The sequence below is a fragment of the Gobius niger genome, assembly GCF_951799975.1.
Source record: "Gobius niger genome assembly, chromosome: 12".
NCBI classification, from domain to species: Eukaryota; Metazoa; Chordata; class Actinopteri; order Gobiiformes; family Gobiidae; genus Gobius; species Gobius niger.
In genome coordinates this window covers 1,559,683-1,577,316 of record NC_136863.1, presented here as the reverse complement: position 1 = coordinate 1,577,316, position 17,634 = coordinate 1,559,683, and the positions used below count along the sequence as shown (strand labels likewise).

Genomic DNA, 17,634 nt, shown 5'->3' with positions numbered 1-17,634 from the left:
TATAAAAAATTGACAGAAAAAGTGACAAAAAAAAAAATTTGTTAAAAAATCACAAAAAAATGACGAAAAAATTGACAAAAAAGTGACAAAAAATTAAAAAAAAATTGATTAAAAATTGACAAAAATGTGACAAAAAAGGGACAAAAAATTGATAAAAAATTGGTAAAAAATTGATGAAAAATTGATGAAAAATTGACGAAAAAAAGTGACAAAAAATTAAGTAAAAATTGACTAAAAATTGATAAAAAATTAATGAAAAATTGGTTAAAAAATCACAAAAAGATGACGAAAAAATTGACTAAAAATTAACAAAAAATTGACGAAAAAATTGACAAAAATGACAAAAATGTGACAAAAAAGTGACAAAAAATTTATAAAAAATTGACGAAAATGTGACAAAAAATGTGACACAAAATTAACGAAAAAAAGTGACAAAAATGAGTTGAAAACCCAACAAAAAAATGATGGAAAAAAAATGTGATGACGTGAGGAAAAAGGTAAAACCCTTTTCGTTTATGTTTTACCCCAAGAAAGAATAAACGAAACAAAACCTCTCGCATTAAACAGTAAAACGTTCGGGGCTTTTATTGTGAAAGTCTCCGCCTCCTCCTCCTCCCGGCATGCACCGCGGCAGTGTCATGGCGGCCCTCCTGTCCGCACATGTTCGAACATAAACACCAGATAAACTCCATCCTCTCCTCCGCGACTCTCACCGACCCCTGCGCGCGGCTGTACCCGGCTCTCAGCGCTCTCTCCCCGGGGACTCACGGACCTCTGTGCGGCGCGATGCTGGGCGTGGAGGTGCCCGTGCTGCGGGGCTTCCTGACCCGGACCGAGGCGGCCGAATGGAAGCAGAGCGTGTTCAGCCTCCCCGGTAAGAGCCCCGGCCCCGGGACATCCGCGGAACTCCACAGAAATGATCATTTTACTCAAGTTTTAGTGTTTTAATCCCTTAACTCCCGCCTCAACCGAGAGCATTTTCTACAGTTCAGCTTTACCCAAATCCTGTAGGCCAGTGTAACGCCTCATTTGAAAGCTAAGACCTACAAAGCTCATCTGAATGGAGCTTTTTCCTCACGTCATCACATTTTTTCCCCATCATTTTTTTTTTTTGGGGGGGGGGGGGGGTTCAACTTTTTTTCTTAATTTTTTTTGTCACTTTTTGGTAAATGTTTTGTCACATTTTTGTCATTCTTTTGGGTCATTTTTTGTCAATTTTTTATCAAATTTTGTCATTTTTTTTGGACATTTTTTGTTAATTTTTTGTCAAATTTGTATCACATTTTTGTCCAATTTTTTTTTTTTACATTATTGTATTTTTTTTTTTTTTTTTTACATATTTGTCATTTTTTGTCCATGTTTTGTGACATTTTTGCCACTTTTTCATAATTTTTTTCGTCATTTTTTGTCAAATTTTTGTCACATTTTTGACATTTTTTGTCAAATTTTTGTGACATTTTTGGCAGTTTTCATCATTTTTTGTCATTTTTTTCGTCAAATTTTTGCAAATTTTTTGTCAAATTTTTGTCACATTTCCATCCTTGTTTTCGTCTCAGTTTTGTTGCTATTTTCACACCTTTTTTCCAGAGGCTTTTGGATTGGGGTAAAGCCAGACTAAGATCTACTAAACTGAATCTGAATGGATCTTTTTCCTCAAGTCATCAGTTTTTTTTCCATCATTTTTTTTGGGGGGGGGGTATTCAACTCATTTTTTTATTTTTTATTTTTTTGTCACATTTTTGTCTTTTTAAAAAAATAAAAAATCATTTTTGACATTTTTTTGTCCATTTTTTGTAATTTTTTGGACATTTTTGCCACTTTTTCATACATTTTTTGTGATTTTTTTTCTTTTTTTTGGGTCATTTTTTTGTCAAATTTTTATCACATTTTTGACATGTTTTGTAAATATTTTTGTGACATTTTTGCCACTTTTTCATCAATTTTTGTCATTTTTTTCTCACTTTTTTGTCACATTTCCATCATTGTTTTCGTCTCAGTTTTGTTGCTATTTTCACACCTTTTTTCCAGAGGCTTTTGGATTGGGGTAAAGCCAAACTGGAGAAAATGTGCTCGGTTCAGGCGGGAGTTAAGGGGTTAAAGCGGTACATTCACGTTAGCCACAGCGCGCTTTGCAGGAAACTCATTCACCGCTTTTAAACTGGTTAAATCAGGGTTTTTCTGTCATAAACCTGTATTTAAATGCTGTTTATTAAAGCGCTGGGTTTGTCTCTGTCCCGCCTGTGGCTCAGTGAGCGCGAGGCGTCACTTGTCATCCCAGACTGCGCTGGAAATATTGCCGATTTTAGAAGAAAGATCGTTAAAGATGGTGTTTCCAACGGCAGCGGTTAATAGTTACACATGTTGTGGTTTTATGAACTTGTTTTCTTCAGTTCGGTGGAAATGTCACGTGGAAATAAGATTCAGATCAGGAGGAACAGACGTGTCGCGAGGCCACGCTGCTCGTTGTGTTTACTTCACGTTGCGGCGTTAACGTCTGAAACCCCGCGTGACCGAGCACGTAACGTGACGAAAACACGTCAAAAAGAAAACAACAACAAAAGAGCAATAAAACTTTACGAAAAACAGTGATTAAAACATGGCAAAAAAAATAAACAAAACGTGATGAAACGTAGCGAAAAACAAACGCTTCTAAAATGTGACACAAACGTGGCGACGATTTGACAAAGTTACAACTAGGGCCCGATACCGATATTGATTTTCCGGGTCGATACCGATATGAAGGTGGTTGCCATGGCCGATATAAAGGCTGATATTTTAAGTCATTTAATTTGACGTTTTTTAAAATCTCTGAAATAGTTTAAAGCAGTGGTTCTCAACCTGGGGGTCGCGAGACAAATTTGGGGGGTCGCCAGAGCATGTAGATAAAATATACAGACTGTTTAGCGTATATTATAACATTTTATTGACGCATGTGTGTGTTATTTTACCAGAGTGACATTATAGGTTTGTAATTTGATTAATTTTATTTTAGACATTTGTTTTATTCTTTGTTTTTAAGAAATATCTTCCTAATGTTAGGGTTTCTCACGGTGAGACCCGGGCAGGGGGTCACGAACCCCTTTAACTGTTATAATGGGGGCCGCGGCTCCAAAAGGTTGAGAACCACTGCTCTAAAGTTAAGCATTTATTATTATTCTAGTAAAGGTTGAATCATAGAAATATATAGAAATATTGGTCGACCGATGTGGGGACACAGATTATGCTAATTAATGCTAAATCTGGTGCAGCATCTTTGTAATGTAGCCGCTCACAGTCCTTTCTATAAATTAAACAAAGCGGTTATCGGGTGTTCTGATTGGCCGATGCCGGTTTGCACCACTGTCCTGTTTGAAGCTTCTACATGTGTCAGTGTGTAACTGTGACAGCAGGGGGCGCTGTATATTCATGTTTAGTAGTTACTCCACAGGGAGCTTGTCTCTGTATCTTAAAGGGGGGGTATTCTGCAAAATGGACTTTTTCCAGCTTTCCATCCTGTTATTCTGTCCCTCCCTCATTAAAAACATGGCTGAAGTGTTGCCTTGGCACATTCACGTATTTTTGAGTAATCTGTAAAAACTCTGATGGCGGCCATTTTAGGGATAGGTTTGCCTGAGTCCTCCTAGGAACGCCCCCACCTCCTGGAGACGCCTCCGAGCTTTGGTCACCAGCCGAGTGACCAACCACTGCTCCTCAGCAGAGCCCCCTCCCCACTGATGCCACAGACAGCGTGTGGAGGGGGCGTGTCTAAAGGCTCAGAGGTTCTTAAAGAGACAGAGGCCTATTTCAAGACATTCACTACAGCCATTTTGAGAGAGACATTTTATACAAGGCAGTTATTCTAATTTACTGCATTTACAGACCAACAGAAGGTTTCATTGTAGTGTGATATAGACTGGTGCTGTGGGACTGAAAAAAGCAGAACACCCCCTCTTTCAGGGGATGATTGGGGGGTCTTTCCCTGCCTCCAACCCGGAGCCCCAATACACACTAATGTGCTCTCAGTCGTCCACTTTTGGCTCACATGTCTGAGGTCAGTCCTGACTCTATTCTGTCGACAGCTTTCGGTTTGTAGATGATTTTGCAAAAGGGTTCATTTTAAAGCTCTTTCTGGGCTTTTAGATTTGAGTAATAAGGCAATAAGTAATAAGGTTTTGTTCGACCCCAAAATAGATGTTTCTTATGATCAGTTTAATCGAAAACTCAAGATCCAAAATCCCTCTGGAAAAATCTATGTAACTAATACGTCACAAAACAAAAACTTACATTTACAGAAAACCTGCAGGACATTTCCTTTTATTATTATATTTGATCCATATTTATATCCGTGATTCAAATATTTCATTGAAATCACTACGTTTATTTTTCCTCTTTTAACCTCTTAACTCCCGCCTGAACCGAGAGCATTTTCTCCAGTTCAGCTTTACCCAAATCCTGTAGGCCAGTGTAACGCCTCATTTGAAAGCTAAGACCTACAAAACTCAAACTTTTTTTCAACTCATTTTTGTAACTTTTTTGTAAATTTTTTGACATTTTTGCCACTCTTTCATAATTTTTTCAAAAAAAATAGTTTTTTGTCCTTTTTTTGTCACATTTTTGTCATTTTTCTGGTCATTTTTTGTCAGATTTTTTTTAATTTTTTCGTCAATTTTTTGTTTTGTTTTTGTCCATTTTTTATCAATTTTTTATCACATTTTTGTCACTTTTTTGTAATTTTTTGTCAGATTTTGTTCATTTTTTGTTCATTTTTTTTATCACATTTTTGTCATATTTTTGTAATTTTTTGTCATCTTTTCATCCATTTTTAAATTTCTTGCCACTTTTTCATCAATTTTTCCTCACTTATTTGTCAATGTTTTCTCCCTTTTTGTCACATTTCCATCATTGTTTTCGTCTCAGTTCTGTCGCTATTTTCACACCTTTTTTCCAGAAGCTTTAGGATTGGGGTAAAGCTGGAGACCCTGTGCTCTTTCAGGCGGGAGTTAAGGGGTTAAAGCATCGTCAGTGTTTCTCAAACGTTCGACTCCAAACCCGCCTCGTTCCTCCTCCGGGACACGAACCTGTGGCTGTAATCAGAGCCGTCCCGGTTTAATCGTCCTCTCGTTCTGCCCAGTTTGCCTCGTCTCTCCTCTGGAATCGTGGGTAATTTGGGCGGTTTCTGAAAATGGCCGCCGTTAAAGTCAATGTTTCAGAAACTCATTATGTTGAAGCTGTTTCTGACCCGCGGCTTCTTTTAAATCCAGAAAATCACCAGATTCTTCAGGCTCAATAAAACATCAGGATCTGACTTTGGAAAACTTTCTTTATTTTATATATTAATTTAGCTTAAGCTACATCAGTTAACTATATTATATTATATAGTATGAGTCTCAAGTCTCAAGCATAATCATTTTTACTTAATTTTTTTTTTCTTGCCAAAATGAAACTGCTAAAGCATCATCAACCATGTTTAACCTCTTAACTCCCGCCTGAACCGAGAGCGTTTTCTCCAGTTCAGCTTTACCCAAATCCTGTAGGCCAGTGTAACACCTCATTTGAAAGCTAAGACCTACAAAACTCATCTAAATGGATCTTTTTCCTCACGTCATCAGATTTTTTTCCATCTTTTTTGGGGGGGTTTTCAACTCTTTTTTGTAACTTTTTTTGTCACGTTTTTGCCACTTTTTCATCATTTCTTCATCATTTTTGTGACATTTTTGCCATTTTTTCATCATTTTTTGTCAATTTTTTGTTAGTTTTTTGTCTACGTTTTCTCACTTTTTTGTCACATTTTTTTAAATTTTTTGTCATTTTTTCATCATTTTTTGTCACATTTTTTACATTTTTTCATCATTTTTTTGTCACATTTTTTACATTTTTTGTCATTTTTTTGTCATTTTTTTTGTAAATTTTTTGACAGTTTTTTGTCCAAGTTTTCTCACTTTTTTGTCACATCTTCATCATTGTTTTCGTACGAAGGAGCAGTGTAGTCAGTGAAAAAAAAATTAAAAGTCTGTTTTTCACGAGAAAAGTTCCTCTAAGCAAAGTCCAGTATGTCTGTTTTACAAGAACTCGCATGAGCTGATCAGGGTTTCACTATCTCTGCCGACGCGAAAATGTCACAATTAAGCAGTTTAATTAGCTTTTATTTTGATTTAGGCTCACGCCGTGGCGGTTCACTGCTGGGAACCATAGACTGTAAAAAATAATGGACGTCTTCTCCTCACTCCTCCCCGTTTACCACAATGACCACAGCTGTGGGGCAATTCATGGCGGATTTACAGACTCCTCCTCCCCAGCTCTGACGAAGCATGTTCCTAAAAAGGACATAAGGGCGGGATCTTCACTGTAGACTCCGCCCTTGTGTGACGTGTAGCTCGCGCTGCTCCAATGCTAACAGTCCGACCCTCATTAAAGAGTAACTAAACACCAAATCCACTTTTTTTTGCTGATAAACGGTCTAAATGGTTGTTGAATAGAGTTAGCTACATGTCCCAGTCAATATGTTGACATTTGGTGCAAACTTGTTCAAAATCTCACTTTTGTGTCTAAAACCGCATGGTTAGCGCCTCTGCTGGTTTCACGCAGCAACTACATTTGATATTTTGTGGTTGGAGGAGAGTGTGTCCACGGCGTCCACAAAACGTCATCAGTTCTGCCTCTGTGCCTCTGTGGCCCCGCCCACACACGCCTCTGTGGCCCCGCCCACACACGCCTCTGTGGCCCCGCCCACACACGCCTCTGTGGCCCCGCCCACACACGCCTCTGTGGCCCCGCCCACACACGCCTCTGCCTCCGTCACGTAGCAACCAGGACACGCGTCGCGCAGTCAAACCAGTAGATGGCGCCCCTGCGATGCTCACACTTCGGCCGAGGTGGTGTGGAGGAATAAATCCCTTAGAAAAGCTATTGTGCGATGCTCTCTCTCTGTTCGCAGTCACTGACAGCGAGCGAGTATCTACCGGCGGCCATCTTTTTTTTTCTCCATAGGATAGTTGCTACTAGTGATGCGCGGGTTGCAGGTTCCACCGTCGTCTTTACAGCAGGTTTTTGGCGTAAATATACGTCGGATTTTCCTAAAACAAGCAGCGTTTTGCAGCTTGTGATCCAGAGAACACTTTTGTGGAGCTCATGTCTCCTGTTTTCCACCGTATGTGTGACTGTGTGTGACTTTGCGTTAGGCCGACCTCTGCTCTTCTCCTCTCTCCCTCTTGCCCAGCGCTCTTCAGAGGGAGAGAGAGAGAGAGAGCGCGATGACACGCAGGTACTGTTCATACGGATCATATTTGTAACGCGTAATATTTAATGGTTGCGGGGGCGGGGCAGGTTGTAAAAATAGAACAACGTTGCGGGGCGGGCTGGGGCGGGTTAGAACCTGCTCCAAATGCAGGACCCGCGGGTTGAAAAAAAAACCTGACCCGCATCACTAGTTGCTACATCAAGCAATCACGAAAACATAAAGCTTGCGCACAGTGGTGACAGCGGTAACAGCTCTGTCAGTCCTGTCAGATCGAGGGGCGTGGTCTGAGACTGTCAACAGAGCAGACCCCGCCCACACACTCACCCCCCTCGTCTCCCCCAAAGCCTCCGAGACCACCCCTTTCTCAGCACTTTTTGACTTCTGTTTGTGGGTGGGGAAAGGCTCTGCCACGCCCGTTTAGTTGCGCTTTAAGTACGAGATTTCTAAAATTCATATTACGAAAACCAGCCTGGTTTCTTAAACTGTGATTAACCCAGCGTTTTCTCAGGAGGAAGATCTAGCCTAGTCTAGTGTTGAAAAAATTGAAACCAGGCGTTAAAGTAGTTTTTAACGTGTCTAAACTCCAATGCTTTTCAATGGGGGCCTAGCGGCGATATGGAGGAACTACAGCAATGGCGGCCCCCAGTGGCGTGGTCAAAAAGCAGAGCAGCCAGAGCACATTGCTGGGAACCCTTCACTCTCGTGGACCAGCGTGTTGGCTCCATGGACGGCTCTGTTTTGATTGCGCCTCTTGGAGAATATCGCGTTGATTTCAATAAAACATTGTTTAACTCCAACAAAACTTTTCTTGTTAAAACAGACTTTTATTTTTTTTTCACTGACTACAATGCTCCTCCGTATTTTCGTCTCAGTTTTGTTGCTATTTTCTCACCTTTTTTCCAGGAGCTTTTGGATTGGGGTAAAGCCAAACTGGAGAAAATGTGCTTGGTTAAAATGTAAAAATCTGTTACTCGTGTGTGTTCGTACAAAACGAAGCTGTAAGAAATACAAGAACAACAGTTTTCTGTCTTTTGGTCCTTAAGGCCTCATGTTTTAAGATAGTACACGTTTCAGGTTTCAGGTAAAAATCAAATCACAATATTTGTCCGACCAAAGGTTTTTGCCGCCCAGTATTTGTGAGGGAATAATGTTGGAGCGCCGCCATGTTGGAGTCACTTCCCGTGGTTTTGTTTTCCCAGATGTGGGGCGTCTGCTGGAGCTGTTCTTCGCCGCAGACTTCAGGGGAGTCCTCCAGAGCGCGGCGGTGCGGACGCTGCTCTGCGGCGGCGGCCATGTTGGACAGGGCGGAGACATCGAGACTCACCTGGAGACGACGCTGACGCTTTACCTGAGCTCCGCCCCCGACGAGGAGCGACAGAACAGGTGAGGAGCAGAACACGCCAGGTCATAAAGGTCAAAGACTGATAAACCCTAAAGTGAGGCTAAACTGGAGCTAAATGAGGAGAACTGAACCTTTGCAGATGTTTTAGTTTCAGTCAGTGATGTTTATGGCAGTGAAACGAGGAGCGTGCAGAGATAACCACTGTGCCACCGGCCCGGCTGGAGCTCAGACTCCTCCTCCTGAGCCGGGTTCTTGAGGCTCTGAGGCGAGAGTTCAGGAGGACGTTCTTGTGCAGAAGGTTCAGGTTTAGTGTGTGGCGGCCTCGAGGTTTGAGGACTTCTGCCTGGTCTCGGTGGAACTCTCCTGTTCATACTTTACACTGGACTGAAATGAAATAAAACGCGAGAGACTAAACCTCTGACCTTTGACCTCAGCTTCGCCGGAGCAGCTGAGGAAGAGGAGTTTTGTGTGGATGAAGGCTCAGGCTGTTGGTCTCGTTCCTCCTCGTCTTTAATGCGTCGCAGACTTTCATTAAGTTTGGAGACATTTTTTCCCCTTTGACGCCGCGGCGGATCAGGAGACCGAGAAGCCCCGCCTTCATTTTCTCACCGAACACGAACGCTTCTAGATGTTGTGTTAGTGCATCTGCCCAAACATCCAGGAGTCAGAGTCTCCTCAGAGTCTCCTCAGTGTCTCCTCAGTGTCTCCTCCGTGTCTCCTCCGTGTCTCCTCAGTGTCTCCTCAGTGTCTCCTCAGTGTCTCCTCAGAGTCTCCTCAGTGTCTCCTCAGTGTCTCCTCAGTGTCTCCTCAGTGTCTCCTCAGTGTCTCCTCAGTGTCTCCTCAGTGTCTCCTCAGTGTCTCCTCAGTGTCTCCTCAGTGTCTCCTCAGTGTCTCCTCAGTGTCTCTTCAGTGTCTCTTCAGTGTCTCTTCAGAGTCTCCTCAGAGTCTCCTCAGAGTCTCCTCAGAGTCTCCTCAGTGTCTCCTCAGTGTCTCTTCAGTGTCTCTTCAGTGTCTCTTCAGAGTCTCCTCAGAGTCTCCTCAGAGTCTCCTCAGAGTCTCCTCAGAGTCTCATCAGTGTCTCTTCAGTGTCTCTTCAGTGTCTCTTCAGTGTCTCTTCAGTGTCTCCTCAGTGTCTCCTCAGTGTCTCCTCAGTGTCTCCTCAGTGTCTCCTCAGAGTCTCCTCAGTGTCTCCTCAGAGTCTCCTCCGTGTCTCCTCAGTGTCTCCTCATTGTCTCCTCAGAGTCTCCTCAGAGTCTCCTCAGTGTCTCCTCAGTGTCTCTTCAGTGTCTCCTCAGAGTCTCCTCCGTGTCTCCTCAGTGTCTCCTCATTGTCTCCTCAGAGTCTCCTCAGAGTCTCCTCAGTGTCTCCTCCGTGTCTCCTCAGAGTCTCCTCAGTGTCTCCTCAGAGTCTCCTCAGTGTCTCCTCAGTGTCTCCTCTTTGTCTCCTCAGTGTCTCCTCAGTGTCTCCTCAGAGTCTCCTCAGTGTCTCCTCAGAGTCTCCTCAGTGTCTCCTCTTTGTCTCCTCAGTGTCTCCTCAGTGTCTCCTCAGTGTCTCCTCAGTGTCTCCTCAGTGTCTCCTCAGAGTCTCCTCAGTGTCTCCTCAGTGTCTCCTCAGTGTCTCCTCAGTGTCTCCTCAGACTCTCCTCAGAGTCTCCTCAGTGTCTCTTCAGTGTCTCTTCAGACTCTCCTCAGAGTCTCCTCAGAGTCTCTTCAGTGTCTCTTCAGTGTCTCTTCAGTGTCTCCTCAGTGTCTCTTCAGTGTCTCCTCAGAGTCTCTTCAGTGTCTCCTCAGAGTCTCTTCAGTGTCTCCTCAGTGTCTCCTCAGTGTCTCTTCAGACTCTCCTCAGAGTCTCCTCAGAGTCTCTTCAGTGTCTCCTCAGAGTCTCTTCAGTGTCTCCTCAGACTCTCCTCAGAGTCTCCTCAGAGTCTCTTCAGTGTCTCTTCAGTGTCTCCTCAGAGTCTCTTCAGTGTCTCTTCAGTGTCTCCTCAGAGTCTCCTCAGTGTCTCCTCAGTGTCTCCTCAGACTCTCCTCAGAGTCTCCTCAGACTCTCTTCAGTGTCTCTTCAGTGTCTCCTCAGACTCTCCTCAGAGTCTCCTCAGACTCTCTTCAGTGTCTCTTCAGTGTCTCCTCAGACTCTCCTCAGACTCTCCTCAGTGTCTCCTCAGTGTCTCCTCAGTGTCTCTTCAGTGTCTCTTCAGTGTCTCCTCAGACTCTCTTCAGTGTCTCTTCAGTGTCTCCTCAGACTCTCCTCAGACTCTCCTCAGTGTCTCCTCAGTGTCTCCTCAGTGTCTCCTCAGTGTCTCCTCAGTGTCTCCTCAGTGTCTCCTCAGAGTCTCCTCCTCTCCTCCTCCGCTGCTGCTCTGATCTGAGAGTTTAAATATTCTGCTCCGTTGGTCCTGATGGAGCTCAGACCTTCACGCTCTCTGGTTTTTCGATTACCTGCAGAAAGTGGTTTTGTCTCGAGCAGCCGGAGCTTCACGTCCTCGGAGCGAAACCAACCGGGCGTGAAGGAGTTAACGGAGAAACCGCAGAGGAACCACAGAGGAACCGCAGAGGAACCGCAGAGGAACCACAGAGGAACCACAGAGGAACCACAGAGGAACCACAGAGGAACCACAGAGGAACCACAGAGGAACTGAGCGAGACACGGAGAAGGTCCATCCCTGAAGTCAGACAGATCCCATCACTCTAAGAACAGATAACTAAGAGGAAGCAGAACTTAAAGGTTTCAGAGCGACTGTTTCTCTCATGAATGAAGCTCCCGTTCTTCTCATGTGTCTGTGTTTCAGATGTTTTCTATATTTAAATAAACTCTCGGAGCTCGAGTCCCGGACGGGTCTGGAGGTCCCGGATCCTTCACCTCCAGCTTCAGGCCCCGTTAGAGAAAAAAGATCTTTTCTATTAATCTTTTAACCCCTTAACTCCCACGAAAACAATGATGTAAATGTGGCAAAAAAGTGAAAACATTGGCAAGAAAAGTGATGAAAAAATGTGACAAAAAAATGTGATACAAATTTGACAAAATATTACAAAAATTTGACCAAAAAATTACCAAAATGTGAAAAAATTACCAACATTTTTTGTCATTTTTTCATCCATTTTTTATCAATTTCTTGTGACATTTTTGACACTTTTTCATAAATTTTTCGTCATTTTTTTGTCAAATTTTAATCAAATTTTTGTTATTTTTTGTCAAATTTTTGTCCATTTCTTGTGAGAAAACATTGGCAAAAAAAGTGATCAAAAATTTATGAAAAAGTGGCAAAAATTTCACAAGAAATTGACAAAAAATGGATGAAAAAATTACAAAAATTTGACCAAAAAAAAAAAATCTACAAAAAAATTACAAAAATGTGATACAAATTTGACAAAATATTACAAAACTGCGACCAAAAAATTACCAAAATGTGACAAAAAATTACCAACATGTGGTAATTTCAATTTTTTGTCAATTTCTTGTGACATTTTTGACACTTTTTCATAAATTTTTCGTCATTTTTTTGTCATATTTTAATCAAATTTTTGTCGTTTTTTGTCACATTTTTGTCATTTTTTCCTTACATTTTTTGTCAATTTCTTGTGAGAAAACATTGGCAAAAAGTGATGAAAAATTGATGAAAAAGTGGCAAAAATGTCACAAGAAATGGAAGGAAAAAATGACAAAAATATGACAAAAAATTACGAAAATTTGACAACAAAAAAAAATCTACAAAAAAATTACAAAAATGTGATACAAATTTGACAAAATATTACAAAACTGTGACCAAAAAATTACCAACATGTGGTCATTTCAATTTTTGGTCAATTTCTTGTGACATTTTGGGACATTTTTGACACTTTTTCATACATTTTTTGTCATTTTTTTGTCAAATTTTAATCAAATTTTTGTTATTTTTTTGTCACATTTTTGTCATTTTTTTGTCAAATTTTTTGTCAATTTCTTGTGAGAAAACATTGGCAAAACTGATGAAAAATTGATGAAAAAGTGGCAAAAATGTGATTCAAATATGACAAAATATACAAAAATGTGACAAAAAATTACCAAAATGTGGTAATTTCAATTTTTTGTCAATTTCTTGTCACATTTTTGACACTTTCATAAATTTTTCGTCATTTTTTTGTCCAATTTTAATCAAATTTTTGTTATTTTTTGTCACATTTTTGTCATTTTTTCCTTCAATTTCTTGTCAATTTCTTTTGGCAAAAAAAGTAATGAAAAATTGATGAAAAAGTGGCAAAAATTTCACAAGAAATTGACAAAAAATGGATGAAAAAATGACAAAAATGTGATAAAAAATTACGAAAATTTGACAAAAAAAATTAAAAAAAATCTACAAAATTTTTTTTAAAAAAATGACAAAGTTACAAAAATGAGTTGAATACCCAACAAAAAAATGATGGTAAAAAAATGTGACGTGAGGAAAAAGATCCTCTCGGTTCAGGCGGGAGTTAAGAGGTTAATAAAAACAAACCTTTGCAAAAAAGTAAGATTGTTAAAGTAAACACTGAATGTGCTGATGTTTTTACTGAGAGCCGGTCTCGTCTCTGGGATCAGAACCCGTGACCCTCTGCTCGTGTGCACAGGGAGCTGCTGCTGCTGGTGCTCGCCGCCTCCGCGCTGCAGATGTTTGCTCAGAACAACTGGACCGGACCTCCTGTGGAGCTGCGGGACGAGGAGCTGCTGCCGGAGGCTCTGCTGCAGGACCAGGTACCAGCATCACTCACTGTGCGGGATCCACGTGTAGCAGGAGAGGCTGAGGGGACCACGGGGGCGGAGCCTCGGAGGTCACAATGTCACATTTTTGTCCTTTTTTTGTCACATTTTTTATCAAATTTTTGTCCTTTTTTTGTCACATTTTCCTTCAATTTTTTTGTCATTTTTTGTCACATTTTTTGTCACATTTTGTCATTTTTTTGTCACATTTTTGTCAATTTTTTATCAATTTTTTGTCATTTTTTGTCACATTTTGTCACATTTTTTGTCACATTTTGTCACATTTTTTGTCACATTTTTTGTCAATTTTTTGTCACATTTTCCTTCAATTTTTTTGTCATTTTTTGTCACATTTTTTGTCACATTTTGTCATTTTTTTGTCACATTTTTGTCAATTTTTTATCAATTTTTTGTCATTTTTTGTCACATTTTGTCACATTTTTTGTCACATTTTTTGTCAATTTTTTGTCATTTTTTGTCACATTTTTTATCAAATTTTTGTCCTTTTTTTGTCACATTTTCCTTCAATTTTTTTGTCATTTTTTGTCACATTTTTTGTCACATTTTGTCATTTTTTTGTCACATTTTTGTCAATTTTTTATCAATTTTTTGTCATTTTTTGTCACATTTTGTCACATTTTTTGTCACATTTTTTGTCAATTTTTTGTCATTTTTTGTCACATTTTTTATCAAATTTTTGTCCTTTTTTTGTCACATTTTCCTTCAATTTTTTTGTCATTTTTTGTCACATTTTTGTCAATTTTTTATCAATTTTTTTGTCATTTTTTGTCACATTTTTGTCACATTTTGTCATTTCTTTGTCACATTTTTGTCAATTTTTTATCAATTTTTTGTCATTTTTTGTCACATTTTGTCACATTTTTTGTCACATTTTGTCACATTTTTTGTCAATTTTTTGTCATTTTTTGTCACATTTTTTATCAAATTTTTGTCCTTTTTTTGTCACATTTTCCTTCAATTTTTTTGTCATTTTTTGTCACATTTTTTGTCACATTTTGTCATTTTTTTGTCACATTTTTGTCAATTTTTTATCAATTTTTTGTCATTTTTTGTCACATTTTGTCACATTTTTTGTCACATTTTGTCACATTTTTTGTCACATTTTTTGTCAATTTTTTGTCATTTTTTGTCACATTTTGTCATTTTTTTAATCACATTTTTTTGTCATTTTTTTGTGACATTTTTGCCACTTTTTCATAGATTTTTCGTCATTTTTTATACATTTTTTGTCAATTTTTTGTAGTGTAGCAGGAGAGGCTGAGAGGACACGCTTGTCCCAGAGTGAAGTGGGCGGAGCCTCTGTGGGGGGGGGGGGGGTTGGGGGTCCCTGAGGACGTGTCTGTAAATACTGCAGACGCTCATGTCTAATTCACTCCTGCTCTATATTTGGAGCTCATTAGAGTCTGTGAAGCTCATGGAGGAAACGACCTGAGCTGAACCGGGTCAGGTTCCACTTCAGGCCAGATGTTTCTCCAACAACGACGGGTTTAACCTCTAAACTCCCGCCTGAACCGAGAGGATCTTTTTCCTCACGTCAGCACATTTTTTTTTCATAATTTTTTTGTTGGGTATTACACTCAGTTTTGTAACTTTGTCATTTTTCGTCAAATTTTCTGGGTCTCGTCCCGCTCTGGCTCACAGCCTCTCCTGCTACACGTGGATCCCGGACACTGACTTTGTGACTGTGTTTCAGAGCTCGTCTTCAGTGCGAGACTCGGTTCTGTCGTCTCTGCTGTTGGACGGAGACGCCGTTTACATCCTGGTCTCCAACCCTCTGCTGCTGCTGCTGAGCCGCGCCCTGCTCAGCGCCGTCGCCAAGGAGACGTCTCTGCAGGTGAGGCCACGCCCACACGGCTGAGGCCACACGGCTGAGGCCACGCCCACACGGCTGAGGCCACGCCCACACGGCTGAGGCCACGCCCACACACCTGACGTGCACATCTGAGGTTCAACCCGTTTGTCTCAGATCTTTAACCCCGCCTCCTGTCAGATCTTTAACCCCGCCTCCTCTCTGGTCTCAGATCTTTAACCCCGCCTCCTCTCAGATCTTTAACCCCGCCTCCTCTCTGGTCTCAGATCTTTAACCCCGCCTCCTCTCAGATCTTTAACCCCGCCTCCTCTGGTCTCTTATCTTTAACCCCGCCTCCTCTCTTATCTTTAACCCCGCCTCCTCTCAGATCTTTAACCCCGCCTCCTCTGGTCTCTTATCTTTAACCCCGCCTCCTCTCAGATCTTTAACCCCGCCTCCTCTGGTCTCAGCTCTCTAACCCCGCCTCCTCTCTGGTCTCAGATCTCTAACCCCGCCTCCTCTCAGATCTTTAACCCCGCCTCCTCTCAGCTCTCTAACCCCGCCTCCTCTCAGATCTCTAACCCCGCCTCCTCTGGTGTTGCAGATGGTGGGATGGTGGACTCTGCGTTACGTGGCGCTGCATCAGCAGGTCCTCGAGGCGTGTTCTCCTCAGCTCCTGACTCTGGCCCAAAGCAGCATCTCCTCAGGTCAGAATACACTCCCCCATTTTTGCAGATTTCTCATGTTTGCAGGAACATCTCTGGTCCTGGTCCCGGTTCTTCTCACGGCGAAAGTCGGACTCGGGCGACACAATGACCTCATTCAGAGCCGAGGTTCTGGAGCTCAGGAGCCGAACTCGAGGCCGTCCAGGTTCAGATGTTTGACCTCTTTACGATGCTGAGGCTTTTTCTCACTTTCCCAGAATGATTCCCCGTTTTTGCCTCAGTTCGGGCGTCCTGGGGGAGCGTGTTCGTTCTCCTTCATCGGAGCACGGTTCTGCAGCTGATGTTTTGACTGTTCTGACCCTACCCACCCCCCCCTCTACCTTCACTGCCCCGCTGTCCGGTCTCCCGCCCGGCTATAGCTCAGCGCTGCCCCCGGTGTCTGTGAGCTGTCACTGCGAGACTAAAGAGCCTCTGATTCTCTCTCTGCTCAGTCACATTAATGCAACAACTCCACATTTTCCCCACATTTTTTGCCACAATTTCTCCCCATTTTCCCCCAAATTATTCCCCATTTGTTTCCACTTTTGTTGACATTGGAGATGAGCCCAGTGTTGCAGATCTTCCTCCTGGTTCCTGGTTCTCGATGACACATATTTAAGTATCAGAAGAAGAATTGATAAAGTCCAGGGATCAAAATAATATAACAGTGCCCAGATCTACTCATGTTTAACATTTTCCTCTGGTGTGTAACATGTTCCTCTCTCCATGTTTAACGTGTTCCTCTCATGTTCCTCTCGTGTTCCAGTGATGGAGCACCAGTCGCTGCTGGAGAAACACCAGAATCTGCTGCTTCAGTTCCACCTGGAGTGCGTCTACGTGAACCTCAGCTACTACGAGTACTCGGAGGCCAAAGAGCACGTGAGGAGAGCACAGGAGCTGACGGGGCTGGGCGTCAACATGACCGGTACCACCTCCTCCTCCTCCTCCCCCTCCTCCTCCTTTACCTCCTCCTCCTCCTCTCCTCCTCTGACCTCGGCGATGTGTTCCAGGCGCTCTGGGGAAACGCACGCGCTTCCAGGAAAAGTCTGTGGCGCAGCTGGTCCTGGAGGTGAAGCGAGAGGAGCGACCCGATTGGACGAGCGGAGAGACGAGTCCCGCCCCCACACCTGTCAGTCTCCTGCCCAAGGTAAAACATGGAGGATACGTAGAAGAACCTCCTCACTCTGCTCTCCTCACTCAGAAAAAAATGGTCAATAATAGGGATAAAATGGGAATAAATTTGGGAATAAAAATGTGAAAATTGAGGGAAAAAAGGGGCAATAATGGGGGGGGGGAAATGGAGAAATTGTGGCAAAATTAAGGAAAAAAATAAAAGACTTGAGGAAAAAAATGGGGCAAAATAGGGAAAAATTGGGAGTAAATGGGGGGAAATTTTGCAACAAAAATAAATAAAAAAATCCGGAAATTCAGAAAAAAAATAGGCAATAATAGCAGGAAATGGAGAAGAAATGGGGTGAAAAACAGAAGAAATTGTGGCAAAACTAAGGAAAAATTTAGCAAATAAAAGACTTGACTGTGAATAAATTTGGGAAAATTTTGTAAAAAAAAAAAAAAATGTGAAAATTGAGGGGAAAAAGGGGCAATAATAGGGGGGAAAATGGAGGAAAAACTGAAGAAATTGTGGCAAAAATATGTGAAAATTGTGTAAAAAAAATCCGGAAATTCAGAGAAAAATGGGCAATAATTCTGGGAAATGGAGAACAAATTGGGGAAAAATTGGAGCAAAATTAAGGAAAAATTTAGCAAAAAAATAAAAGACTGGGGCAAAAATGGGGCAAAAATAGGGATTAAATAAGGGGGAAAATTGTGTCAAAAAAAAAATCTGGAA

The 17,634-nt window shown here is 41.6% G+C and overlaps 1 protein-coding gene across 1 annotated transcript in view; it reads left to right on the top strand.

Moving 5' to 3' along the window:
- Positions 1-598: 598 nt before the first annotated feature.
- Positions 599-17,634, top strand: part of ttc27 (tetratricopeptide repeat domain 27) — a 49,239-nt gene continuing 32,203 nt past the window's right edge. Inside the window, exons 1-7 of the mRNA XM_079568014.1 lie at positions 599-874; positions 8,416-8,599; positions 13,142-13,265; positions 14,986-15,126; positions 15,686-15,788; positions 16,552-16,710; positions 16,796-16,932. Coding sequence (XP_079424140.1) covers positions 661-874; positions 8,416-8,599; positions 13,142-13,265; positions 14,986-15,126; positions 15,686-15,788; positions 16,552-16,710; positions 16,796-16,932 — 1,062 coding nt within the window. The 5' untranslated portion in view covers positions 599-660. The remainder of the gene's footprint in view (positions 875-8,415; positions 8,600-13,141; positions 13,266-14,985; positions 15,127-15,685; positions 15,789-16,551; positions 16,711-16,795; positions 16,933-17,634) is intronic.